Source organism: Procambarus clarkii, chromosome 13 (genome assembly GCF_040958095.1).
Source record: "Procambarus clarkii isolate CNS0578487 chromosome 13, FALCON_Pclarkii_2.0, whole genome shotgun sequence".
In the NCBI taxonomy this organism is placed as follows: Eukaryota; Metazoa; Arthropoda; class Malacostraca; order Decapoda; family Cambaridae; genus Procambarus; species Procambarus clarkii.
In genome coordinates this window covers 23659576-23686625 of record NC_091162.1, presented here as the reverse complement: position 1 = coordinate 23686625, position 27050 = coordinate 23659576, and the positions used below count along the sequence as shown (strand labels likewise).

The 27050-nt window shown below is 48.0% G+C and overlaps 1 protein-coding gene across 3 annotated transcripts in view; it reads left to right on the top strand.

Moving 5' to 3' along the window:
- LOC123757260 (ADP-ribosylation factor-like protein 13B) overlaps positions 1-27050 on the top strand; it is a 149425-nt gene that overhangs the window by 78836 nt on the left and 43539 nt on the right. For all 3 annotated transcript variants that reach the window (XM_045740787.2, XM_045740786.2, XM_045740784.2), the window contains 3 exons: positions 9581-9854; positions 12475-12624; positions 22546-22792. In XM_045740787.2, the coding sequence (XP_045596743.2) occupies positions 9581-9854; positions 12475-12624; positions 22546-22792 (671 nt within the window). The remainder of the gene's footprint in view (positions 1-9580; positions 9855-12474; positions 12625-22545; positions 22793-27050) is intronic.

Below are 27050 nucleotides of genomic sequence, written 5' to 3'. Positions count from 1 at the left end.
TTCAGAATTGCATTTAAATACATGGATGGCAATATACTAAAGAAATTGTTCATGACTTTTGTTAGGCCAAAGCTAGAATATGCAGCTGTTGTGTGGTGCCCATATCTTAAGAAGCACATCAACAAACTGGAAAAGGTGCAAAGACATGTTACGAAGTGGCTCCCAGAACTGAAGGGCAAGAGCTACGAGGAGAGGTTGGAAGCATTAAACATGCCAAAACTAGAAGACAGAAGAAAAAGAGGTGATATGATCACTACATACAAAATAGTAACAGGAATTGATAAAATCGACAGGGAAGATTTCCTGAGACCTGGAACTTCAAGAACAAGAGGTCATAGATTTAAACTAGCTAAACACAGATGCCGAAGAAATATAAGAAAATTCACTTTCGCAAACAGAGTGGTAGACGGTTAGAACAAGTTAAATGAGAAGGTGGTGGAGGCCAAGACCGTCAGTAGTTTCAAAGCGTTATATGACAAAGAGTGCTGGGAAGACGGGACACCACGAGCGTAGCTCTCATCCTGTAACTACACTTAGGTAATTACACTTAGGTAATTACTCAGTACTTCAGAAGTGAGTAATAATTAACGAAGTAGTCCATGGTACACAGTGCGACTTCGCTCTTATTGCACCAGGTACAGATAGATTTTCGCTTACTGCTTCTTCGTTCTGTGTGCTTGCAAATAACGCACTCACGTACAACCTTGGCTTTAGTACTTGTAGGTGGTATGTAACCAAGCTTGTAAAGCATAAGGTAGTATTGAAATGATTATAGGAAAAGATAAATTTGTAAGGTAGTCTTGAAAAGATCGCTTTGTAAGGTCCCACACAGGAAGAGATTCAGCCACCCTCAAAGAGTGTCCGTCAATCTAAAAGAGATTCAAGCATTCTGGAAGAGATTCAACCAGCCTCAAAGAGTGTCAGTCTGGAAGAGATTCAGCTATTGTTGAAAATATCTATGGAAAACACCACCATGGAAGCCACTAACACTGTTCATCTATGCTACTTGAATGAGATGCATCATCACTGAACACAGAAAACGATTCATCTATGTATTATCTATATAAATTGGAAATGGCATAGGTGGACAACACAGAACGCACCCCCGGCCAAACCAATCAAGCATCAATAACCCAAGAACCCCTCCGGAAACCATCCGTCTCGACCGTCGCCAGGACAGAGAAAGACTGCACACATACAAATCTACCATCAGTACCAAGGAGCAGAAACCTAAACCGAAGGGGCTACCACAAACTGAGGAGAAGGCACCCTGATCAAGGACCAGGACGGCGCAAGCGACGCATGAGCAGGCCGGAGGTGAAACAAAACACGAGAAAGCGTACGAAACAAGGCAAATGTGACGTCCACCCCGAACGCAAGCCGGAGCGGCTCTGCCAGCGCCGCATAAAACGAGGCAACAGTGAGAAAATATCAAATAACTGTAGTCCAGAAAAACCCAAGAAAGGACAAGACAACCTGACGCGAAAGAGAAGACAGCATACAAAGAGCAAGAAAAAGTGCATAGAAACACCAGGAACGTCATACTGTCGCCAAGACGAAGCTCGCAGGTGGGACACCGTCAAAAAGGCCACCTGAACACCACAGAGATGGTGATACCCGCGTCAAAATACCAGACGCGAAGAGCTGAGGAGAAGGCCGAACCAGTCACGTACAGGACCGATTCGACCTGCCGAAAGAGGCGGAGCCGCGGGAAAACGCCCCGAGTTCGGACACCTATCAAGCAGCATTTGAAAAGAAGCTGGGCCGGCCACCAAGGAAACCATAAGGACTGCTCTCGTGGGAATGGGCTACAACCGAGCCAGAACCCGAAGCAACAGCTGGATCGGGAGGAGAGGAACAGGTACCCCCACCTCGACCAGTCCTGCTGAAAAGCATCCAACGTGAACGCCTTGCAGGCAGGTAAGGGCGCCACATAAAATGGGTGATGCCTAGGCCACGCCGACTCGAAGAACATCCATGTCCAGGAGTCCATACGCCCGGCAGAGCCAACGAAACGAGTCGTCAACGACTGGCCAATCCGCGAACAGAGGAATGAACCGAGACAGCTGTCTGCCAGGCGCAGGACACACCCCGGACATGAAACTCACGGTTAGCCGAACCCGAGAATCCAGCAAACGAGCCACATCAAGGAACCAACCCCAATGGTCAACACCTAAGAGAAACCCTGTGGTTCCGGCAAGAACCTCCAGAGAACAGTCCGAATGGAGCTGAATGGTAGAGCACCGAGTGACCCAAACCCTCCGAAGCGCAAACCAGACAGCCACGAACTCCCGAACCGTGCTGTGAGCCTGATGGACGGACAGACTCCACCATCCCCAGCCAACCTGGTGAGCACTGGTCACAAAGCCCCAGCCGAGAGATGACCCGTCCGTGAACACATCGAGCGAAGGCTCGGGGAGGTGCCAAGGCACGGAACCCCGAAAACCCAAAAGAGGAAGCTGGTGAGGCAGCACCAACACAAGATCCCCGGAGGAACGAACCCAACGATTGCAAGAGGCGGAAGAGGAGTCTCTGAAGGAACCAAACAGACGCCGAAGCCAAACCCGACCCCGCGGGCAGACCAGCACGTTGAAGTTCAGACTCTCGCATAACCGCTCGAGCAACCTGGGACCACCTCATTCACAGCCGAAGGCGGGACCACAGCCGCAGTAACAGGTCTGGAGGGAAAGACAAGGAGTGGCCCAATAGCCCTAATCAAGGCCCAGGTTCGAATCCGGGACAGAAACAGATGGAATGGCCTCCAGATCACCAGGAAACCAAACCTGGCGATCTGGAAAGAACCACACCCCTGGCGAGCAGACAACAGGACCAACTGGGAGCTCACACCAGCCAGTCGTTGAGGTAGGCCAGACACCGAATCCCAAGCAGACTGAGACAGGGCACCAAGATCCGGTAAAGATGCAAAAATACACCAAGTGCCAATAATTGACCTAGAGGTCCAGGGCCACCATCCAGGCACCCGGCCCCAACAGAAGCCGGACAGGAGACAACAGTCCTCCGAGGAGGGCATAGAACCAGGGCGCAGACTGAAGAAGTCCAGAAGAACCGCAGATGCGAAAGGCCCATTTCTGCAAAGAGCAGACAGGAACCTCAAAAGGATGGGGCGGATCGACCATGCCCAACGCACCCACCAAGATGACATGACGAAGCGCAGGGGAAGAAGCCCACCCCTCCAGCTCTGAACCTCCCAAAGGGGGAGAAGCCGTCCACCGCCGCCACCAGAGGCAGGAACACAGCCAAAAGCGCCCACCAACAGCAAGACCATACGAGAGTAAACAGAGCAAGCTGCTCCCCCAGCGCCCCGTCAACAGAGAAGGGAACAGAGCCCCTTCCGAAAGAAAAAGTACACATACACATATATACATATCATGTATATATACACATACATATACACATACACACAAGGTATGTGACACACACGTGCGTATGCACATACACATGTGCACACACACAGTGTACACATGTACATGCGTACACATACACCTGAAAAGAAAATTACAAGCCGCCGGCCAGGCGAAGAAGGCACAACACTGCATCAAAAGGCCCACCTTGACAAAACCTCAATGTCCGAACACGACCACAACACATGCCAAGACCCAAAAAGATCAGTCTGCAAGCCAAGAAGACCCCGGAACTCCAGATGGCAGAAACTGGGTCACACACGAGGAAACAAAGCCCCCAGAACCCACAAAGGGGCCCAAGAGGAAGAAACCTCCGGAACGAAACCAAAGAACCCAAAGGAACCCGGAATCGAACCAGGGTGAGCCCAAACCACCACATTTGCTGGCGGAGAACACCACAAAAGGCAAAGCACAGCCCCCAGACAGAAAGCCCTGGGAAAACGGTCATAGCAGACCGAAAACCGAGGGACAAGGTGTGGGAGCAAGCATAACAGCCAGGGACACTGAGCCCAAACCCAAAGGCCCAGACCCAAAACAGACAAAATGGAAAACCCGGTGTAAAATCAACACTCAAACGTTCCCAGAGGAACAGGAAACGGGCAGAAAACACCAGAAAAGCAAAGAAACGACAACAGGAGAATAAAACCCCTGAAAAAAGGTGAAAATTCACCCAAGAAGCTCACTCGCACACCCAGTTGCATGTAAACAAACCGCACCGCCGTCCTGGTGGCCACGCCGGGAAACCGGCCGACGAAAATGGCCGCCAGAACCAGGACTGTGACTATGACGCTAAAGAAACAAAAACACGCCAGCAAAAGTGGGAAGCAAGCAGACTGGATGGGCGAAAAATGCCATCCAAAAGCAGAAAACCCAGGCAGGGGCAAACTGCCCCAAAACTGCTAGCAGGCATACCCCACAGCCCCAGGAACCAGCAACAGAGGCCCCGGGGCAGAGCCGTCCTCCAAGCCCTATCCATGGGAAAGGCAGCAAGAAAGGGCCGCTGGTAAGACCCAGGAACCTTGGCAGGAAGAACCGGCTCGAAAACCTTCGTCCCCCAACCCGAACATGGCAGCCCCCGAGAACCGCCTGAGTCTCGGCCCTAACTAAACCCCGACCCGACCCCGAAACCCGCAGACGGTCCGGAGCCAGGAACAGAGAGTGAAAGGGGCGAACAGCACCTAACCAAAAGGGGCGGCCTCGGGGCATCCGAGTGGGAAACCAACCTAACATGTTGCAGCAACCTAACCTAGCTTGCAACATGGATGCCGCCTGTACTCTGAACAGTAATAACATCAGGAGAGTACTGGAGAACAAGCAGAGAATCTCTCTTGTAAGACTCCGGGTCAAGGTGTCAGTGACCCAACAGGCAGCATGACGGAGGTAAAAGTGGCAACTGTCACCCGGAGACAAGGGCACAGCAACCAACGATCCCGTACAAGATGGGTTGGAACCCGGAAGACACATTCAATGGTCCCCCGAGCCCAGACAGGGGTTTCCACGGCCCGTAGGCTGACTGCTACGGGAAGCCCGGGCAAGGTGTTGCTAAACCAGTTGGGGATAGCACTGAAAACTCCTGAGATGTGTACAATCACGGGGGCCTAGCAGAGGGCCGCCAAACACTACCAGTGGAACTATAGCCACACTCGGCAGACCCCCACCAGGCAATTTAAAATAAAAACAAAAGAAAAACCCCCGCAAAAGTACACCATCTCCAGAGGCAACAGGAACCGGTCGCTGCTTAGGTGGCAGGCTGTGCAACACCTTGATGCCCTAACCAGCACAATACCAGTCCCTACCCAGGGCCAAACAAGGGCCCCAAGCCCCAGCTGGCCCCAAGGGTGAGGCAAATGCCGAGCAGCAAGAACCTCTACGGGAATGGTTCCCGAACGCCCCAGGGAAGATAACCCTGTTATGCAAGGGCAGTACTCACAGGGCACTTAGGGAAGTCAGCCACTAAGCGCATGCAGCCCCCGGCACTGACGAGGTACTCCTGGCCACCGCACAACACAACACACGGCAGTGAACGCCACACAAGGCAAACACCGCCTAGGAAACTGAGGCAAGAGAAGCGTCTATCCCGGTTGACATTATCTTACGAACTGAAGCTTGGCAGCCGGTGCGGTAGGTCCGGGGCTCCCCCCTCCCCCTCTCTGGGCGGGGAGGGCTGCGTGGACGATCGGCGCGGCAGTAAAGTGTGATGTTTGCTTGTTTTCTTGGCATTGTAGGGAGTTTCTACCTCTCTGTTCGGTTTTTTGTTTTAATTTTTAACCATGAGGGGTTTGTTTTGTCATGCCTACCTTTCTGGGTGCCTGACCCCGGTCAATGGCAGATAAGGAAAACCCCAACCACAAGAGGGTTTTCCAGTGCCATTGCTCCCTGAAACCTCTCTGAAGGGGCCAGGTTCTGGTGCTGGTCCCTGGTAGGTCTGAACTCCTTAGCTAATGTCCTGGTCTAATATAACATACATTAGCCTGATAAGCTCCAGGGAGCTGTAGGGGATCCCCACAGAAAAGGGGCGTTGACAGAGCCTTCGCCAGACGAGGTCTGCTCTGCTCGAGCTGCTAGGCAGCAGTTGCCACAAATATATTATTACCTAATTATTTCAATGTCTCTGATTTTTTCTTAATTTTTTTGCAGTAATATTATTCAATACAGTGAATTGTGATATATTTATATAATAGTGTGTGAACCATCGCTGTACTCAAAATTATGGTGTGCGTATAAGTGATTCAATTATTATGTTCATAAAACAATAAACAAATAGTTTTGCTGTTATTACACAATATACACAGGTTATATATAAGTATCTACATATTTTGCTCGCCATAACGAACCACTAAGTTGGTATTGTGAGGCAAAATGCAACGAGGAGTGACCGCCACACACCAGCCAGCCACTCCTTGCCACTCCCTCCCTCAACAACACCTCACTCGCCCTCATTCTCCTCCCACAGTACTGTTTTGCATTTATTCACTATACACAGATTTTATATATAAGTATTTACATGTTTTGTTCACCATAACTGTACATCTAAGCTTGTATGGTGAGTAAAGGCACAAAGACGTAGCTACTCACACAGTCAGCTGGTGGCGGCCGCCCTCAAGGCCAGTTGCACTAATATTTCTCCTCCAACAATACTGTTTGTGGTGTTAGTACGCTATATACACACATTATATATAAGTATCTACCTGTTTTATTCACCATACCTGTACAAATAAGATGGTATGGTGGCCAAAGACCATAATGGTCACCAGTAAACAACATGATAACTGGTGCAGACGACGCACCTCCCTCACCAAAATGGCGGCTCCCAACCTACTCCCATTGCTGTTATTACACACTATACACACGCACAGTATATTGGCAAGTGCCACTCATCCTGAGAGTGGACATACTACCATAGCAGCATGGACAGTATTTGGCAGCAAATGATGGTCCTGAAAAAGCCAAGAAAGAAAGGACAAGACAACTCGAACAGAAATAGAAGACAATCTACAAAGAGAGAGAAAACGGTGGACAGAATGCCAGGAAACTTCATACTGTCGCCAAGACGACGCTCTCAGGTGGGTCTCCATCAATCTAGCTACCTGAGCACCAAACAAATGGTGATAAACCCACGTAAAAAAAAAACAGAGGTGAAAAGCGGAGGAGAAGTTTGAACCAGCCCTGTACCGGACCGGTCCGATCTGCTGGAAGAGGCAGAGCCACGGAAAATGCCCCGGGTTCATACACCGAGCAAGCGGCACCTGAAACCAAGGCTGGGCCAGCCACCAAGGGGCCATGATGACTACTCACTCGTGATAGGATTCCAGTTGAGCCAAAACCCGAAGCAACAGCTTGACCAGGGGTAAGAGGTACAGGTAACCTCACCTCGACCAGTCCTGCAGAAAGAAGTCCACTGCTATGGCCTCGCAGACGGGGAAGGGCGCCACATATCGGGAGACTCCGAGACCACGCCGACATGATGAGGTCCACTTCTGGAGTCCGTATGTCCAGCAGAGCCAACGGAAGGAGTCAGCGTCGACCGTCCATTCCATGTACAGGGGAACAAAGCAAGACAGGCATTCCGCCAGGACGTTGGACACTCCCCCCTCCCCCAATATGTGTCCGGGAAATGTCATATATTACTCCATATCATATATGCAAACGAAAGTGTCGGCTTTCGTTTGCATTTTTCTTACCATGTGAGGTCTGGTTTGTTATGCCTACCTTCAGGGTGCCTAATCCCGATCGATGGTAGATAAGGTAAACCCCTAACCACAGAGAGGTTTTCCAGGGTCATTGCTCCCTGCACCTCTCTGAGAGGGGGCCAGGTTCTGGTTCATGGTCCCCGGTAGGCAGAACTCCATTGATTAAAGCCCTGGTCTTATGTATCGCATATTAAGCCGATAGCTCCAGGGAGTTGTAGGGGCTCCCCACAGAAAAGGCTTTTGACATTCCCACACAAGAGGTTCTTTTAGAAACTGAAACATGATGGAGAGGTGACAGGAAGACTTCTGACATGAATGAAAATTTTTCTTAACTGACAGACAGTAGAGACAGATAGATAGACAGGTGAGGGCAGTAATCAGAGGCAATGTATCTAACTGGAGGAGTGTTATTTGCGGAGTACGACAGGATTTATTCTTTAACCAGTAATGTTCATCGTCTACATAAACGATCTACAGGAAAGAATACAGAATTACTGTATATGAACATGTTTGTGAATGATGCTAAGATTCTGGGGAATATAGGAGATGCTGACAATTGTCATGCCCTTCGAATCGATCTAAACAAAATAAGCACTTTGAGCAACATGTGGCAAATGGAATTCAATGTGAATAAATGCCATGTTTTGGAATGTGGAATCAGAGAAAACAGATCACACACAACTTACAAATTAAGGGGAAAGGAATTAAAGAACTCTAATAAAGAACGAGACCTTGGGGTGGTTTAGGATAGTAAACCGTGACCAGATAAATACTTAAAGAACATTGTGAGAGGAGCATGTGAGTAGCTTTCCAACTTCAAACTTGCTTTTAATTACATGGATGGTGAAATATTAAAGAAACTGTTCTTGACTTCTGTGAGACCAAAATTGGAATATGCAGCAGTTGCATGGTGCCCAATTCTCAAGAAGCACATGAATAAACTGGAAAAAATGCAAAGGCTTGCTACAAAATGGCTTCCGGAAATGAAAAACAAGCTTTTCGAGGAGAGGATTGAGGCATTAAATATGCCAAAACTGGAAGATAGAAGAAAAAGAGGTGCTATGATCGCTACTTACAAAATAATAACAGGAATCAACCAAATTGACAAAGAGGAATTCCTGAAACCTGCAACTTCAATAGCAAGAGGACACAGATTCAAGGTAGGGCAACAAAGGTGCCAAAAAAATATTAGAAAGTTTTCCTTTTCAAACAGAGTGGTTGTCAGTTGGAACAAGTTAAGTGGTGAGAAGGTGGCCGAGGCCAAAACCATCAGTAGGTTCAAAGTGTTTTATGTCAAAGAGTACTGGGAAGATGGGACACCACGAGCGTAACTCTCATTGTGTAACTACACTTAGGTAATTACTTAGGTAATTGGTCTGGCATTGATTCACTGTGTGTGGCTTCTGCTCGCTTCTCTCATCTCCCCTTTGTATGCCTTGGCCAATTTGCGTCTTTGTTGGGTATCAGTTTCTTTCTCTGTTGTGAGTTAGCTTGAGGAGCAACTAAAGTGGGGTCATCCTAGAAATTTAGTGTTGAATATAAGAAAATATCTCTGATGAGTTTCTCTCCACTCCAGCTCGTACCCTTCTTCTGTGTTGTTTACAGCTAGTTGCATGTCCAAATGTACATTTGCAAGAATGAGTGAGATGACATTCTGAGATCACTGGTGGCCAATGCTGTCTCCTGGTGGTGTTGCTGATCCTATATCCCAAGACTTCTTTGCCTCTTCTGAGGGGCTAGATTCTGGTCTTGGTCTCCAATAGGAACACATGAATCAGTGGAGACTGGTGCAGTTCCTAAGTACGTCAGCTAGCCAGGTGGATAGCTCTTTGAGCTACCGAGGAACCCACCAAAAAGAATTGTTTCATTACATTCAGTGTTGAATTTTTATTTCTGGGAACGGTTCAGTATTTTTAAATGACTGTTAGGAATGCTGCATCTAATGCATTATTGTTTTCATTTTGCCAGATGGTTGATAGATACAATTGTCGTCCATTACAAAGAAATTAACAAACGGGTTCAAGGTGATCTGGAAAAGGAACGTGAGCAGTTGAAAAAGGAGATGGAGGAAAGAAAGGAAAGAATAAGAAGACTTAGAGCAGAAAGAGATAGACAACAAGCATTAAGAAGTGAGGCTAAATCAAGAGAAAATGTTGAGGCAGTAGTTGAAGATGATAGTGATGACTCAGACATAGCTACTGCTGGTGTTAGTCATAACCCTGGAAGAAGTGGAATTCCTAATGTAAGTTTATTCCAGCTTTAATTATTACAATACATTGTATACTCATGTGTATGTGAACCTTATTCATGCTTGAAAACTCTCCAATTGGGACTTAATATTAAAATATCAATACATCTGTATTCAAGTGTTACAATTGAATAAACTAAAAAAAAAAAAGATGCTAAATATTTTCCAGTGTTAAAGCAATATAATTATATAAGTTAAATTAATAAAAGTTTAAATGTTGGGAAGCTGTGTGTCTGTCACGTGCACTCTCTTGTGACATACATAGCTTGCAAAACAGCCTCAAAATATAAATAATGAGCAAATTATACAATATTAAAGGTAATGCAGAAAGTATTACAAACATAAAATATAAAATTACAGTATATTTGAAACTCAAGTTCAGTATTATATTGTGCTGATGCATTTATATTCTATTATATTCTATTTTTCTACAGGCTCTGTTAAGTTTCTAGAATTCAGTTGTTCAGTACAGTGCATCCCTTGAGTCTCAGGGTTATCTTCCCTGTGGCATTCAGGTTCTCACTCTCATAGACAAAGCTGTCGCTTGGCATCGGCCTTGCCTTTGGGGTCAGCAGGGGTCTTGCTCCTTTAATTTGGCCCTGGGTAGGGAGTGTTTGTTGCTGGTTGGGGCGCATGGTGCTGAACAGCTCACATACTACCGGCAGCCGTGTCTTTCTTTGACCTCCTGTTGTTTTGGTGCACTTTTGGGGTTTCTTGTCATTTCTTTAAGTTCTTGCCTGCATGGTGGAGGGCTGCCTGGCTTCCAATTAGGTATGCCTAGGTTCGATGGTAATCCCCCACTTGGCCCCTGAAGTTGCTCTTTTCACAGGGGGCTACTTTGCTCGGTAAATAGACGGGGTTCAACCAGCTTTGCGCACCAGTGCCTGGGCTTCCAGTAGGGACACCTTCCCCTGCGGGCCCTGGAAGCCCCCGTCGAGGTTCGGGTGACTGTGACTATGTCTTTCGAGTCCCATCTCATCTTTTGCGAGTTTGAGGGTTGTTCGTTGCCCTTGTTTCAGGGTGATGATCATCTGTTCTTCCTCCGTCATGCTGCTTTTTTGGGTCAACAACACCTTTGACCCGGATTTGTACGTGACTTGTTTCCCGCTCGTTATCCAATTTACCCATTCTTCTTCAGGAGATATTAGGGGTCAAGCGGCTGTCGCATTGCATGTAAGTTTTTGTTGGTGCAACGAGCTAGGTTGGTCACCTGCTCAAATGCCCCGGGGCTACCCCATTTTGGTTTTAGGGACCCAGACTTGGGGGGGGTGTTGGGCGCTTTGGCCTTGGTTCAGTCTGCACCCTTGAGTCCTTCTTCGGTTGGCATGATTCACCCTGCTCCTTTTCCCCTGTTGCCGACTCCCAAATGTCCAAGGGTTTTGGAGTCGGGGCAGGGTTTAGTTGGGGATGAGTCTTGGGTGGCCCCGGGAGTTGCCCCATTCATTGCGGGGGGACAGAGGCCTTTGAGCCTGCAACTTCTAAACCTTCTGCATTCTCCGAGCCAGAAAACCCTCTTCTTTGATGCCTTTTCCTTGGTAGAAAAGGTAGAAAAATACCTTGGACAGGGTAGAAAAAGATGGACGAATCAATTAGATTGGTTCACCCATAATGGGACACAGGTGGTAACCAAGTACTCAAAGGAGCTACAGAGACATAAAAAAGAACTTGTCCAGAAGCAGTGTAGTAAGGAAAGGGAATGCAGTAGGTAGTGATGAGGTGGAAGCTGCAAAAGTAGAAACGCAGGAGCTCAAGAAGGCCAGGAATGTGCACTACTCTTACGGTGGTGAGCATCCAAAATTAAAATATTTTTTACAGTTCCATTTATTGTTTGATTATTATGAGACAAGTTTTACAATGTGCACCTTTCGATTGTGAACAATTTGATACCAAATTGAACGATGTAGCACAAAAATTGAGGTGACAAAACTGGAAAGAGTATAAATATTTGAGTGCAGGTGGTGGGTGCACGCTCACGGGTAAAACTCAGCTTAACTTGGGGTATGCTGTGGGGGTACGCACTGAGCCATTTGAGCTTATACGTATATATCCCATTAGAATATTCTATTGCAAACAATTTGATACCAAAATGAACGATGTAGCACGAAAATTGAGGTGAGAAAACGGAAAAGAGTATACAGTATACACATTTTAGTATGGGTGTTGTGGGTGTGCAGATGAGTGCTCGCTCATGGATAAGGCTTGGCAGATTTTCTGGTTTGCTGAGGGTAGTGCCCCGGGCCTTTTGACCTTATATGCATATATCCCTTTAGAGAATTCTATTGCAAACAATTTGATACCAAAATGAACGACGTAGCACGAAAATTGAGGTGAGAAAACTGAAAGGAGTATACGCATTTCAGTGTGGGCGCTCGTGGGAAACGCCCAGCCGACCTTAGGCTGGGGCTCGCGCGCCGGGCCAAGCAAGTGTTAACTAGCACTTGCCTCTGATTGGCAGAGATGCCAGTGTTATAAGCTAAGGGGGAGTACTGAGGAATCACCCAGAAAGAAGCATTTCATTATGCTCAAAGCTTTCTTTTTATTTTGTGGTATTGATTTAATAATTATGTAACTATATTTAGAGTTTGTAATAAGAATTACATGTATATATATGCAGGGTACCTTACCTCAGTCAAGAAAGGTGGAAGTTCATAAAGCAGAGAGAGAGCTGGTGAACAACTCAACAGATGAACAAGAACTCAAGGAATTGGGTTTTACCTCTCGATCAGAACTTCAAGAATCCACTTCCTCTTCCTCCTCACCACAGGTTAGTTTATAACTTTAGGAGTACATGATTAGCTTGTGATTTCATGATTGGTAAATTTTAGCATAAGTATTGAAAATTAATAGATAGGCATAAAAGGAATTAATAGAAGAGCACTGCTAACTGATGCCATGTCCTGTGTTGCATACTTGAAAGGGGTGATTTATTACATTCATATCTTGATTTCTGGGAAGGTTCAATAGGTGGCTTCCTATTGTTACAACCAATTCAAATGACGCCATGTCTTTGCATGTTTTAAAGCCTACCAGAACAGCCCGTCTTTTTGAGTTGACACAATGGTCAAAATACAGGCTATTCAAATGGGCGAACCTAACCCACCGACCTAACCTAACCATCCCATGAAGGAAAAAGTGTGCTTGCTTGTAAGCCGCTACTTTTCATTGTACCCTTATTTTGTAGGTTTGGGATTATTGCATCAAAATACAATGTACAGTATTATTTGAGAGGACAGATTGACCAGACACCAGAGACCAAAACCTGTTCCTTCACAGGTTTTGCATTCTTTGTGCCTCTGTAAGGGTGCCAGATTTTGGTTTTGGTCCCCAATAGGCCTGTAGAACTCGGTGATGATGGGCCCTAATAGTATAACACTCTGTCAAATATGTTAGTATCAGGAAGCAAGGGGGGACTCCTCCAGAAATTGACATTTCATTACATTCAATGCTGGCTTTCTGTGGGGAGTCCCTACAGCTTCCTGGAGCTTATCGGGCTAATGTATGTTATATTAGACCGGGACATTAGCTAAGGAGTTCAGACCTACCAGGCACCAGTGCCAGAACCTGGCTCCTTCAGAGAGGTTTCAGGGAGCAATGGCCCTGGAAAACCCTCTTGTGGTCAGGGTTTTCATGATCTGCCATCGACAGTGGTTACGCACCCAGAAAGGTAAGCATAACAAAACAAACCCCACATGGTAAAAAACTAAAACAGAAAACCGAACAGAGAGGTAGAAACTCCCTACAATCCCAAGAAAACAAGCAAACATCACACTTTACTGCTGCGCCGATCGTCCGCGCAGCCCTCCCCGCCCAGAGAGGGGGAGGGGGGAGCCCCGGACCTCACCATGCTGGCTGCCTAGCATCAGTTCGTAAGCTAATGTCAACCGGGATAGAAACTTCTCTGGCCTCAGATTCCTAGGCGGTGTTTGCCTTTCATGGCGTTCACTGCCGTGTGTTCTGTTGTGCGGTGGCCAGGTGTTCCTCATCAGTACCAGGGCTGCATGCGCTTAGGGGCGTCCTTCCCTAAGTGCCCTGTGAGTACTGCCCCTGCGTGACAGGGTTATCTTCCCTGGGGCGTTCAGGAAACTTTCCCGTAGAGGTTCTTGCTACTCGGCATTTGCCTCGCCCTTGGGGCCAGCTGGGGCTTGGGGCCCTTGTTTGGCCCTGGGTAGGGACTGGTATTGTGCTGGTTAGGGCGTCAAGGTGATGCGTGACCTGCCACCTAAGCGGTGACCGGTTTCTGTTGCCTCTGGGGACGGTGTACTTTTGCGAGGTTTTTCTTTTGTTTTTATTTTAAATTGTCTGGTGGGGGTCTGCCTAGTGTGGCTATAGTTCCAATGGTGTTGTTTGGTGGTCCTCTGCTAGGCCCCTGGGGTTGCACACGTTGCAGGGGTTTTCAGTGTTAGACTCTACCCCTTTTTAGATTTGGGTGTAAACTGGTTAGCGATCTCTTACCCGGGCTTCCCCTAGTCATTACCCTACTGGTCCTGGAAAAACCTGTCGGGGTTCGGTAGATCAGTGGATGTGTCTTCCGGGTTCCATTCCATCTTGTGCGAGTTCGTTGGTTGCTGTGCCCTTGTCTCAGGGTGACAGTCACCTCTTGCTGTCGTGCTGCCTGTTGGGTCACTGACACCTTGACCTGGAGTCTTGCAAGTTTTGTTCTCTGCTTGTTCTCCAGTACTATTCTGATGTCATTACTGTTAGAGTACAGGTGGCATCTGCTTTGCATGCTCGGTTTAGGTTGCTGCAACTCGCTAGGTTGTTTCCCACCCAGATGCCCGGGGCTGCCCCGTTTTGGTTAGGTGTTGTTCGCCCCTTCCTCATCCCTGGTCCCGGCTGCAGACCATCTGCTGGTTTTGGGGTCATGGCGGGGGTTTAGTTGGTGCCGAGACTCGGGCGGCTTTGGGGCTGACTCGTTCAGGTTGGGGATGGAGACTTTCGAGCCTGCTCCTCCTGCCGAGGCTTCTTGATCTTACCAGCGGTTCTTTCTTTGCTGCCTTTCCCCTGGATTCTTCCTTTTCTGTAAAGGCAGAGGGCATGGAGGACAGCTCTGCCCCGGGGCCTATGTTGCAGGTTTTCTGGGCTGTGGGGGATGCCCGCTAGCAGTTCTGGGGCTGTTTGCACCTGCCTGGGCTTTCTGCTTTCAGGGCGGGGTTTTTCATCCCTCTCGTTTGCTGGCTTCCCTCATTTGCTGGTGTGTTTTCTGATCTCTTGCGTCGGTCGCGTCTCCTTTTGTTATGGTGGCCATTTTCTTTCTGCAGGTTGCTTCCCCGCCTGGCCGCCGGGGCAGTGCTGCCGTTTGTTTACCTGTGCCTGGGTGTGTGAACTCACATTTGGGGGGGGGTTTCACCTCCTTCAGGGGTTTTATCCTCCTGTTGCCGTTTCTTTGCTTTTTCTAAGACATTCTGCCCTTTTTCTGTTCCTCTGGGAACGCTTGGGTGTTGGTTTTTACCCCGGTTTTGCGTTTTCTGTTTGGGTCTGGGCCCTGGGGTTTGGGTCCAGTGTCCCTGTCAGTTTATGCTTGCTCCCACACCTTGTGTCCCTCGGTTTTTGGTCCGTTTTGGCCGTTTCACTAGGGTTTCTATTTGGGTGCTGGGCTTTGTCCTTTGGTGCATTTCCGCCAGCAAATGTGGTAATTTGGGCTTCCCCAGGTTCGATTCTGGGTTCCTTTGGGTTCTTTGGTTTTGTTCCGGAGGTTTCTTCCTCTTGGGCCCCCTTGGAGGGTTCAGGAGGCCATTGGTTACCTCGTGCATGACCCAGTTCTGCTTTCTGGGGTGCCGGGGTCTTCCTGGCTTGCAGACTGCTCTTTTTGGGTCTTGGCACGTGTTGTGGTCGTGCTGGGGCCTTGGTTTTTGTTGTCGAGGTGGACCTTTTAAGTGTGGCTTTTGTGATCTCTCGGTGCCTTCTTAGTCTGGCTGGCGTGGTGCTCTGCCCGCCAGTCAGCTGCTTGTCTTTCTTTTCTTTATTTTTATTTTAATTTATATATATATAACAATTTTTCTTTTGGAAGGTGCTCCAATCCCTTTGCTGTTGACAAGGGCATGGGGGAAGGGGGCGGCTTGCTCTGTTGGCTTGCACTTTGTCCCGCAGTTCGTGGACGTTTATTGATTGTCTTCCGGCCTCTGGTGGCGTCGGGCAACTCCTCCCCTTTGGGGGCTGGTTTCTTCCCCTGCGCTTCATTGGCGACGACTGGGTAATCCGCGAACAGAGGAATGAACCAAAACAGGCTGTCCACCAGGATATAGGACACACCCCGGATATGAACCTCACGGTTAGCCAAACCCTGAGAAACCAGCAAATGAGCCACTCGAAGGGACCAACCCCAAAGGTCAAACACCTAAGAGAAACCCTGTGGTTCCGGCAAAGAACCTCCAGAGAACAGTACAAATGGAGCTGGATGGTAGAGCATCAAGTGACCCGAACCCTCTGAAGTGCAAAAACGACAGCCATGAACTCCCGAACTGTGCTGTGAGCCCAACGGACGGACAGACCTCACCATCGCCGGCCGACCTGGTGAGCACTGGACACAAAGCCCCAGCCGAGGGGTGACCCGTCCGTGAACACATCGAGCGAAGGCTCGGGGAGGTGCCAAGGCACGGAACCCCAAAAACCCGAAAGAGGAAGCTAGTGACGCAGCACCAACACAAGATCCCCGGAGAACGAACCCAACGATTGCAAGAAAGACAGAAGGGGAGTCTCCGAAGGAACCAAACAGACGCCGAAGCCAAACCCGACAATGCGGGCAGACCAGCACGTCGAAGTTCAGACTCCCACACAACCGCTCGAGCAACTCGGGACCCACCCTCATAAACAGCCGAATCGGGACCACAGTCGCAGCAACACTTATGGAGGGAAAGACAAGGAGTGGCCCAATAGCCCTAAACAAGGCCCAGGTTCGAATCCGGGACAGAAACAGATGGAACACCTCCAGATCACCAGGAAACCGAACCCAGCGATCTGAAAAGAACCATACCCCTGGCGAGCAGACAAGCAAACCGACTGGGAACCCACACCAGCCAGTCGTCGAGGTAGGCCAGACACCGAATCCCAAGCAGACCCAGACAGGGCACCAAGATCTGGTAAAGATACGTAAATACACCAAGTGCCAATTACAAACTAAGGAAGGCAACAAAAGCAGCAAGCCTGAAGCCCCATCACCAACTGTGCCAGTCCCGAAAACCTGGAGAGGAACGTGCCAAGAAGTGACCTGGAGGTCCAGGGCCACCATCCAGGCACCCGGCCCCAACAGAAGCCGGACCGGTGACAACAGTCCTCCGATGAGGGCATAGAATCCAGGGCGCAGACTGAACAAGTTACGAAGAACCGCAGATCCGCCAGGCCCGTGTCTGCATAGAGCAGACGGGAACCCCAGAAAGATGGGGGCGGATCGACTACGTCCAACGCACCCACTAAGATGACATGATGAAGCGCAGGGAAAGAAGCCCACCCCACCAGCCTCAAACCCCCCATACGGGGAGAAGCCGTCCGCCGCCACCAGAGGCCGGAAGACAACCAAAAACGCCCACTAACTGCGGGACCAAGCGTGACTCAACAGAGCAAGCTGCTTCCCCAGCGCCCCGTCAACAGCAAAGGGAACAGAGCCCCTTCCGAAAGAAAAATTATATAAATATAAACACACACACAAGGTGTATTACACACACGTGGGTATGCACATGCACATACACACATTTGCACACACACTGCAGACGTGGTCCCAATATACAAAAAGGGTGACAGTCAAGAGGCACTGAACTACAGGCCAGTGTCCGTGACTTGTATACCATGCAAGGTGATGGAGAAGATTGTGAGAAAAAACCTAGTTACACATCTGGAGAGAAGGGACTTCGTGACAAATCTCCAACATGGATTCAGGGAGGGTAAATCTTGCCTGACTAGCTTAATAAAATTTTACGACCAGGTGTCAAAGATTAAGCAAGAAAGAGAAGACTGGGCGAACTGCATTTTCTTGGATTGTCGGAAAGCCTTTGACACGGTACCGCATAAGAGGCTGGTACATATGCTGGAGAGACAGGCAGGTATAGCTGGTAAGGTGCTTCAGCGGATAAGGGAGTACCTAAGCAATAGGAAGCAGAGAGTTACGGTGAGGGGTGAGACCTCAGATTGGCGTGAAGTCACCAGTGGAGTCCCACAGGGCTCTGTACTCGGTCGTATCTTGTTTCTGATATATGTAAATGATCTCCCGGAGGGTATAGATTCATTTCGCTCAATGTTTGCGGACGATGCCAAAATTATGAGAAGGATTAAGACAGAGGAGGACTGCTTGAGGCTTCAAGAAGACCTAGACAAGCTGAAGGAATGGTCGAACAAATGGTTGTTAGAGTTTAATCCAAGCAAATGTAATGTAATGGAGATAGGCGTAGGGAGCAGGAGGCCAGATACTAGGTATCATCTTGGAGATGAAATTCTTCAAGAGTCAGAGAGAAAAAGACTTGGGGGTTGACATCATGCCAGGCTGGCCAACATAAGAACGGCATTCAGAAACTTGTGTAAAGAATCATTCAGAACTTTGTATACCACATATGTCAGGCCAATCCTGGAGTATGCAGCCCCAGCATGGAGTCCATATCTAGTCAAGGATAAGACCAAACTGGAAAAGGTTCAAAGGTTTGCCAGCAGACTAGTACCCGAGCTGAGAGGTACGAGCTACGAAGAGAGGCTACGGGAATTAAACCTCACTTCACTGGAAGACAGAAGAGTTAGGGGGGACATGATCACCACATTCAAGATTCTCAAGGGAATTGATAGGGTAGATAAAGACAGGCTATTTAACACAAGGAGCACACACACTAGGGAACACAGGTGGAAACTGAGTGCCCAAATGAGCCACAGAGATATTAGAAAGAACTTTTTTAGTGTCAGAGTGGTTAACAAATGGAATGTATTAGGAAGTGATGTGGTGGAGGCTGACTCCATACACAGTTTCAAGTGTAGATATGATAGAGCCCAATAGGCTCAGGAACCTGTACACCTGTTGACGGTTGAGAGGCAGGACCAAAGAGCCAGAGCTCAACCCCCACAAGCACAATTAGGTGAGTACACATGCACACACAGTGTACACATGTATATGTGTACACACACACATACACGTGAAAAAAAAAATGCCGACCAGTGAGCACCACGCCGGCCAGGCGTAGAAAGCACAAAACTGCATCAAAAGGTCCACCTCGACAATAAAACCCAAAGCCCCGGCACGACCACAATACGTGCAAAGACCCAAAAGATCATCTTGCAAGCCAGGAAGACCCTAGAAGGCAGAACCGGGTCACACACGAGGAAACAAAGCTCCCTGAACCCACAAAGGGGGCCCAAGAGGAAGAAACCTCTGGAACGAAACCAAAGAACCCAAAGGAACCCAGAATCGAACCCGGAGGAGCCCAAACCATCACATTTGCCAGCGGAGATACGTCACAGAAAGGCAAAGCACATCCCCCGGACAGAACCTCTAGGGAAACGGCCAAAACAGACTGAAAACCAAGGGACAAGGAGCAAGCAAAAACAGACAGGGACACTGAGCCCAAACCTTAGAGCCCAGACCCAAAACAAAAAACGGAAAACCCGGTGTAAAAATCAACACCCAAACGTTCCCAGAGGAACAGAAGATGGGCAGCAAACACCAGAAAAGCAAAGAAACGACAACAGGAGAATAAAACCCCTGAAAGAAGTGAAAAAACTCACCCAAGACGCTCACTCGCACACCCAGGCGCATGTAAATAAACCGCAAATAGCAAGAAAAAAGCGCATAGAAACACCAGGAACGTCATATTGTCACCGAGACGAAGCTCGCGGGTGGCCGCCCTAGTGGCCATTCAGGGAATCCGGCAGAAGAAAATGGCCACCAGAACAAGGGGGCCGTGACCAACGCAAAAGATACGAAAACACGCCAGCAAAAGTGGGAAGCAAGCAGACTAGATGGGCAAAAAAACTCTGCTCAGAAGCAGAAAACCCAGGCAGGGGCAAACAGCCCCAGAACTACTAGCAGGCATCCCCCACAGCTCCGGGAACCTGCAACAGAGGCCCCAGGGCAGAGCCGTCCTCCATGCCCTCTCCCCTTAAAGAAAATGAAGAGTCGTTGGGAAAGGCAGCAAGAAAGGGCCGCTGGTCTGGTCCCTGGGACCGCTGGTTCCAGAAGCCTTGGCAGGAGGAACAGGTTCAAAAACCTCTGTCCCCAACCTGAACGGGGCAGCCCTTGAAACCGCCCGAGTCTCGGCCCCAACTAAACCCCGCCCAACCCCGCCTAACCCTGAAACCCGCAGATGGTCCGGAGCCGGGAACAGGGAGGGAGAGGGGTGAACAGCAACCAAAACGGGGCGGCCCCGGGGCATCCGAGTGGGAAACCAACCTAGCCTGTTGCATCACCCTAACCTAGCTAGCAACATGGATGCTGCCTGTACTCTGAACAGTAATAATATCAGGAGAGTACTGGAGAACAAGAAGAGAATATATCTCGCAAGACTCCGGGTCAAGGTGTCAGTGACCCAACAGGCAACATGACGAAGGTAAAAGTGGCGGCTGTCACCCGAGACAAGGGCACAGCAACTAACGAAACCGTACAAGACGAGTTGGAACCCGGAAGACACGTTCAATGGTCCACCAAGCCCCGACGGGTTTCCAGGGCCCGTAGGGTAACAACTGTGGGAAGCCCGGGCAAGGTGTTGCTAACCGGTTAAAACCCAAAACTAACAAGGGGTAGAAGACAACACAGACAACCCCTGCGATGTGTACAATCACGGGGACCTAGCAGAAGGCCACCAAACACTACCAGTGGAATTATAGCCACACTGGGCAGACCTCCCACCAGGCAAATGAAAATAAAAACAAAAGAAAAACCCCGCAAAAGTACACCGTCTCCAGAGGCAACAGGAACCAGTCGCCGCTTAGGTGGCAGGTTGCGCAACACCTTGACGCCCTAACCAGCACAATACCAGTCCCTTCCCAGGGCCAAACAAGGGCCCCAAGCCCCAGCTGGCCCCAAGAGTGTGGCAAATGCCGAGCAGCAAGAACCTCTACGGGAATGGTTCCTGAACGCCCCAGGGAAGATAACCCTCTCACGCAGGGGCAGTACTCACAGGGCGCTTAGGGAAGGAAGCCTCTAAGCGCAAGCAGCCCCAGTGCTGATGAGGAACACCTGGCCACCGTACAACACAACACACGGCAGTGAATGCCACAAAGGCAAACACCACCTAGGAAACTGAGGCCAGAGAAGCGTCTATCGCGGTTGACATTAGCTTACGAACTGATGCTAGGCAGCCGGCGTGGTGAAGTCCGGGGCTCCCCCCTCCCCCCTCTCGGGGCGGGGAGGGCTGTGCAGACAATCGGCGCAGCAGTAGAGTGTGATGTTTGCTTGTTTCCTTGGGATTGTAGGGAGTTTCTACCTCTCTGTTTGGTTTTATGTTTTAGTTTTTTACTATGTGGGGTTTGTTTTGTTAAGCCTACCTTTCTGGGTGCCTAACCCCGGTCAATGGCAGATAAGGAAAACCCCAATCACAAAGGGGTTTTCCAAGGCCATTGCTCCCTGAAACCTCTCTGAAGGGGCCAGGTTCTGGCGCTGGTCCTTGGTAGGTCTGAACTCCTTAGCTAATGTCCCGGTCTAATATAACACATATTAGCCCGATAAGCTCCAGGGAGCCGTAGGGGCTCCCCACAGAAATGAACTATATACAAATATTTTTGGAGTGGACGAGAGTCCTGTACACGGCTAGGACTCGAGAGAAAAAAAATGGACGTGATCGGTGTCCAAAGCGAGTGATACATACTGTTAATGACACCGTTTGCGTCATCACTCACTCTCCGAATTTGGGTTCTGTGACGGAATATGTGTAATCGGGCAGCAAATGTGTTAAATTAATATGTCCTTCCAAACCTAATATTTGGATCCAGGGTTTCTGGGTCTCATCTGGGATATCTAGGTTGTAGTTGGGTCCATGCAGCTTACTTTAACCAGAATGTGCATTGCCTTTGTTTTAGTTGCATGACTATGGGCCACATTACTCTTCCATGAAGTTGACATCCCAGCCCTGCAGGGACATCCTTAGTTACCAGTTAGCTCTCTATGTTCATTTTCTTGAAGTTTTCTTTTTCTTATATGGGTAATTATGCAATTTTCCTCAAAGTTCCCCGAGGCTCTTCATGCCACTTGCTGGTGAACAGGTGAGGAGTCACAAATGTTGTTACTGTTTTATTTGGTAGTTAGTAAAGTACCAAGCACTCTCACCGGAAGTTTTGGATATTTTGTGGCTTTCATCTTAAAGGCTGCTTGCCTTTCAAGTGAGGGAGGAAGTTGGTGTGAAGTGGCATGTGTTCCCAATGGATAGTGATTGTCTCAAAAGTTTGTCATGTGTGTAGGGCCTCAATAATTCCAGAACACTAAGCTAAGGGAGCTTCAGAAGTGCCACCCAGAGAGGGATGTTTCATTACACTCAATGCCTTATTCATTTATTCTTAGACTTTACTGATTTGGTACACATATACCTATACTGAGAATCTAAAATACACAGCTTGCATTGCTTCTGGGTTTTCTATTTAAGATTACTTTTTAAATTGTGTATAAAGGAATACTTTGGATATATGACCACTACCAGCAATACCTTATTAGACTGCATTAAGAAAAAGTCTATCTACTTTCTTTAAATGTAGTTAAATATTCTTATTTATCTGCACTCTTCCTTAGGAATCTCCTGATAGTACACCACCTGCAGCCAGTTCTCCGTTGAGATTGCAGGCTCCTGCTTCCTTGGATAAAGAAGATTCACCTGTGCATTGCTCTACAAAATCTCATCGGGTTATTCTAGTCCAGGAGTCTCCCAAACACCTCACTGCTTCTACTCAGGAATTGTCAGAATCTAATTCCTCTTCTACTGTTGTCAGAGATGGGGACAGTGGGATTCTTGAATCTAATAGTAATATTATGGGAAATGGTAAGCATCTTATTGTCCTTTACAAAAATCTGATTAGTTTATTTATTCTCCCTTAATTTTATCTCTTTGTTGCAGCTTATAATATCTCCATATAAACAATGTTGACAATGCTGAAGCTTCTCCAAACTTTTCAAATGCTCATATTTTCTGTGGGGAGCCCCATCGGCTCCTTAAAGCTAGCTTACTGATTAAGTGCCACACTACTTGGAGTCATCAGTCACAGTGTTCTTGTGTGCCTACTGGAGACCAGAACCAGAACCTGGCCCTGTCACCGAGGTACAGGAAGTAGTGGCTCATGAACACTTTACATTTAAAGTTTATCATCTTGCCATCGACCAGGGAAGTAGCCTGAAAGGTAGGCGAATCAAAACAGACTACAGCCTTGTTGAAAATGCGACACTACATCCCCAAAATATGCAAAGAACTCCCCCATAAAGAAAACAGTCAACAAAAACTTTGTCCAACCAACACCCTGCTTGTTAGCTCCCGCACAAGGGGGAACCGGCCCGGGTGATCTGTGTCAGGAGATGAATTTTTCCAGCTCCCTTGTGCACTGAAGAGTGTGCACAGTAGGAGTGCATAGGTGCATATGCACAGTAGCACCAGCTTACGAAATACAACTCTCACCCAGTCATGTTGGGTGCCACCGGAGAGCTCTTGACGAGTGCTAGTCATTAAGGCTACTGTGGTTGCTGTATCAAGTCTGTGAAGAAAGTTATAGCAGGGAGTTGATTTCTGGGAAATTTTTGTACAAGTTCAAGTGGAGAGAGGAGGTTTGGGGGGTTAACGGTTGTAGGCTGACCCCCTTCCCCTCACGTGACTCCCTTGTGCCAGAGGGAAGAGCGTCGTCTTTGAAGAGTGGGATTGGCCGACACTCCTGGACCTCTGAGATGCTTAGCTGTGATTGGTGGAAGGAGCTGAGGGTTCCGGCTGGTCGCCGGGCCCTCTCTTGGCACCAAACCCCATTCTTAGCCATGTACTTTGCTGTAGGAGGCTGTGTTGTTTCCGTGCTAAGGCCAAGCACCGGAAAGACCGCCTGCAACGACACAAGTCACTCTCAATTGTTGAACCATCATCCCGGGACCGTGGGAGTAAGAATCTGGTATTGAGGAAGAGGGAAAATGGCGATAAAGCTAACGGGTGTGAACTTAGGGGGAACGTCACCTTCCCGCGTGATTGTGGGACGCCACCCAGAGAAAGTGGACTGTGGCGGCAGTGTTATATCTACGTGGGGTAGTGACATCCGTCGTCTATCGTGCCCTAGAATCGTGCATTGTTGAAAATGCCTAATCGTGCATTGGAGATAAGGTACCATGTGTACCTTATCAATGTCCATGTAGTGGACATTGGTACCAGGGAGAGATGAACTTGTGAAGGTTTCAGTGTTGTGTTGGAAACCTTGAATTCGTAATTTTGCGGAATTACCAGTGAACAGTGAGGGACTCTTGTCATTTTCACGTACTGTACCGTGCTGATTGCATGGTACCATCCCTTCTGTGTCTGTACCAGCCACCTCCGTGTCTCGCCTCGCTCTTGCCTACCCTAGGCTGCACAATAGTACCTACCACCACCACCCTGGTCTGTGTGTTGGGACACCGCACCAGCCTCCCCGTGGTCCAAACGACCACGTGTATGGAGTAGAAGGATGCCTACTTCACCACCTTTCTGCAGCAGCAAGTGGGAGGTTTCGTATGTGTGTTTGTGTGGTCGACTGGTCACTGGTGTATGTGACCAGTTGGTGAAGATGGAGTAAGTACCTGTTTTCTGTTTTGGTGTGTTAAACTCTGAAGCTGGCTTCGCACTCAGTGTTCCGTTTGCCATTGTCCCTTTGAACACCTGGTGAGGTGATGGGAATTGGAGACGTGTGAGTTACACCTGTTCTACGTTAATCAAGTTGAGGAGTGGGCCCAACTGTAAGTGAGGATTCAGTTGTGTGGAGTTGTCATATATTTTACTGTATCCCCAAGGGTGGAGGAAAGAGATTTTATCTGTTTCCATTTCTCTATTGTGCTGTGTATGTAAATTCTTTGCAGAGCGTTCCCGTTCCAACAGTGAAGTGTGTAACGGGAGATTTCCGATAGTTAATTAATAATTTTATATTATATTTTGGCCAACACTTTGTTATACTGTTGTGTTGTGTTAGGGTCGTGACTATAATTAGGGTTGATATAATTTACTGAGAAAGTGTTTTGCAAGTTGCCGTGGGCAGCAAAGTTGTACCGTGTTGTGAACTACAGTATTGACAATTTGTGTCCTTGGTGTAATGTGTTGTGTACTATGAAGGATTCCGTGGGAATTTAAAGTCATTAACGTCACTGGGGAACATCATTGTTTAATGAGGGCATTGTTGTGTTGTTGAACAGTGTTGTGAGTAACGTCAATTTGTGGGTGCAGTTACCTATCCGTGCGACAGTTAGTTGAGCACTCTTTGCTAAGTTGTGTAATTGCAACAGTCACAGTGAGTTCACGCAGTGATGAGGAATTGTTGGAAGGGCGACTAACGTAGTGTTAATGAATTAACGAGCCATCATTAATTAAGTGATTGATTAACGTAGAGGGATTGACTACCTGTCATAGGCTGTCATAGTATTCCTGTCACAGGACATACCTGTTCTACCTTCTATGCCTACATAGGCATAAAAGGTAGGAATTGACTACCTGTCAATTGAGCTGTTATAGCTGTCATAATTCGTTGGACTGATCGTATCTGTCTGAGGACACGGGATTAACACTTTCGCGCTCCCTGGGAATAGGCTGACGGTAAGCCCTAAGTGGGCCGTTCGTGTCGGCCTACTGCGCGTCAGCACTAAAATGTTTATAATCTTTTCGGGGTGGGGAGCTTAATTTTGGCGGCATGTATTTAAATTTGGTATCATTGTGTTCGCGAGAGAATGCTCTAGAGGAATATATATATAAAATGTCACCAAAGACAACATGAGAACCACACCGAATAACAAACTGTGGCGGTCGTTAGCTGTGAGCGTAAAACCGGGCATCAATGTTTACGATGTTTTTATGTTTGCGAACCCCAGAATTATTATTCGTGGTTTATTTTGGTATCATTGTGACCGCAATAAAATTCCCTACACGGACATATAAATATACACAATAAATAATGGTGTCGCCCCACCCACAGGAATGTGGGAAGTTGGCTTAGGGTTACCCGCCGGAGCGCGCCCAGCTGCACATGCGCTCAACCACAACTGAAAAGTTTATACTCTCCTCATGTCTGTGACCCTCATTTTCGATGTACGTGTTTTTTTTTGGTATCACTGTGTAGCTAATGAAATGTACTATAAGAACATATGTATAACATTTCACCAAAGCTAACATTAGGCGACCAGCAACCAAAGAACTGCGTGCTTTGTTTCGCGCTCACGCTAAACTCCGCTAAACTCTCCCTATATGTTGCTACTCTGATTGTGTTTATCAAGTCAAAACTTGTTGCATATGGTTTTGTTTGGTATCACGGTGATCGCAATAAAATTGCCTACACAGACATATGCATAAAAGTGGGTTACACGTGCGCGCCTCACCCCCAAACACCCCCAAACACGTCGATGCCTCACCCGCCCAAACACCCGTTTCCACGCCCGGTACACCCAATACACCCGACAAACAAAAATATTGTTCCAATGGAAGTTTTTGTGCTACAGGCATACCTCAGAATAAGAGTTTAATCCGTTCCTGGAGACGCCTCGCCTTCCGAAAACTCGCATTCCGAAGTTAATTTCCCCATAAGAAATAAAGGGAAATGAATTAATCCGTTCCTGACTACCCCAAAAACCCCACATCAAACTAAATTTTTATACCTAATTTACCTAATTCATCTAAATAAACCTACAAAACTGTGTTCCAGTTATTACTTACCTTGCTGTCGAGTGCTGTAGGCGTATGGAAGATGGTGAGGAGGGGGGAGGAGGAGAGGAGTTACTGTTTGGAAGGGGAGTCCCCTTCCATAATCACATCACATAACCCCATGCCTTGTAACACTATAGATACCACTTCTCTTTCTAAATTTTTCAAACCAGCCCCTGCTTGCCTTAAACTCTTTCTTATCTGCATCACTCGTTGCAGGGGTATTCTTTAGAAGGTCTTCGTGCAACACCCTGGCTTTCTCACAAATAATGGCCTCCGAAACACTATCACCCCTCAACTCCTTGTCGTGTATCCAAATTAATAACAACTTTTCCACTTCTTCAAGTATTTGTGGTCTTTGTGCCGTTAATGTTCTTACTCCTTTTGCCACTTTAGCACC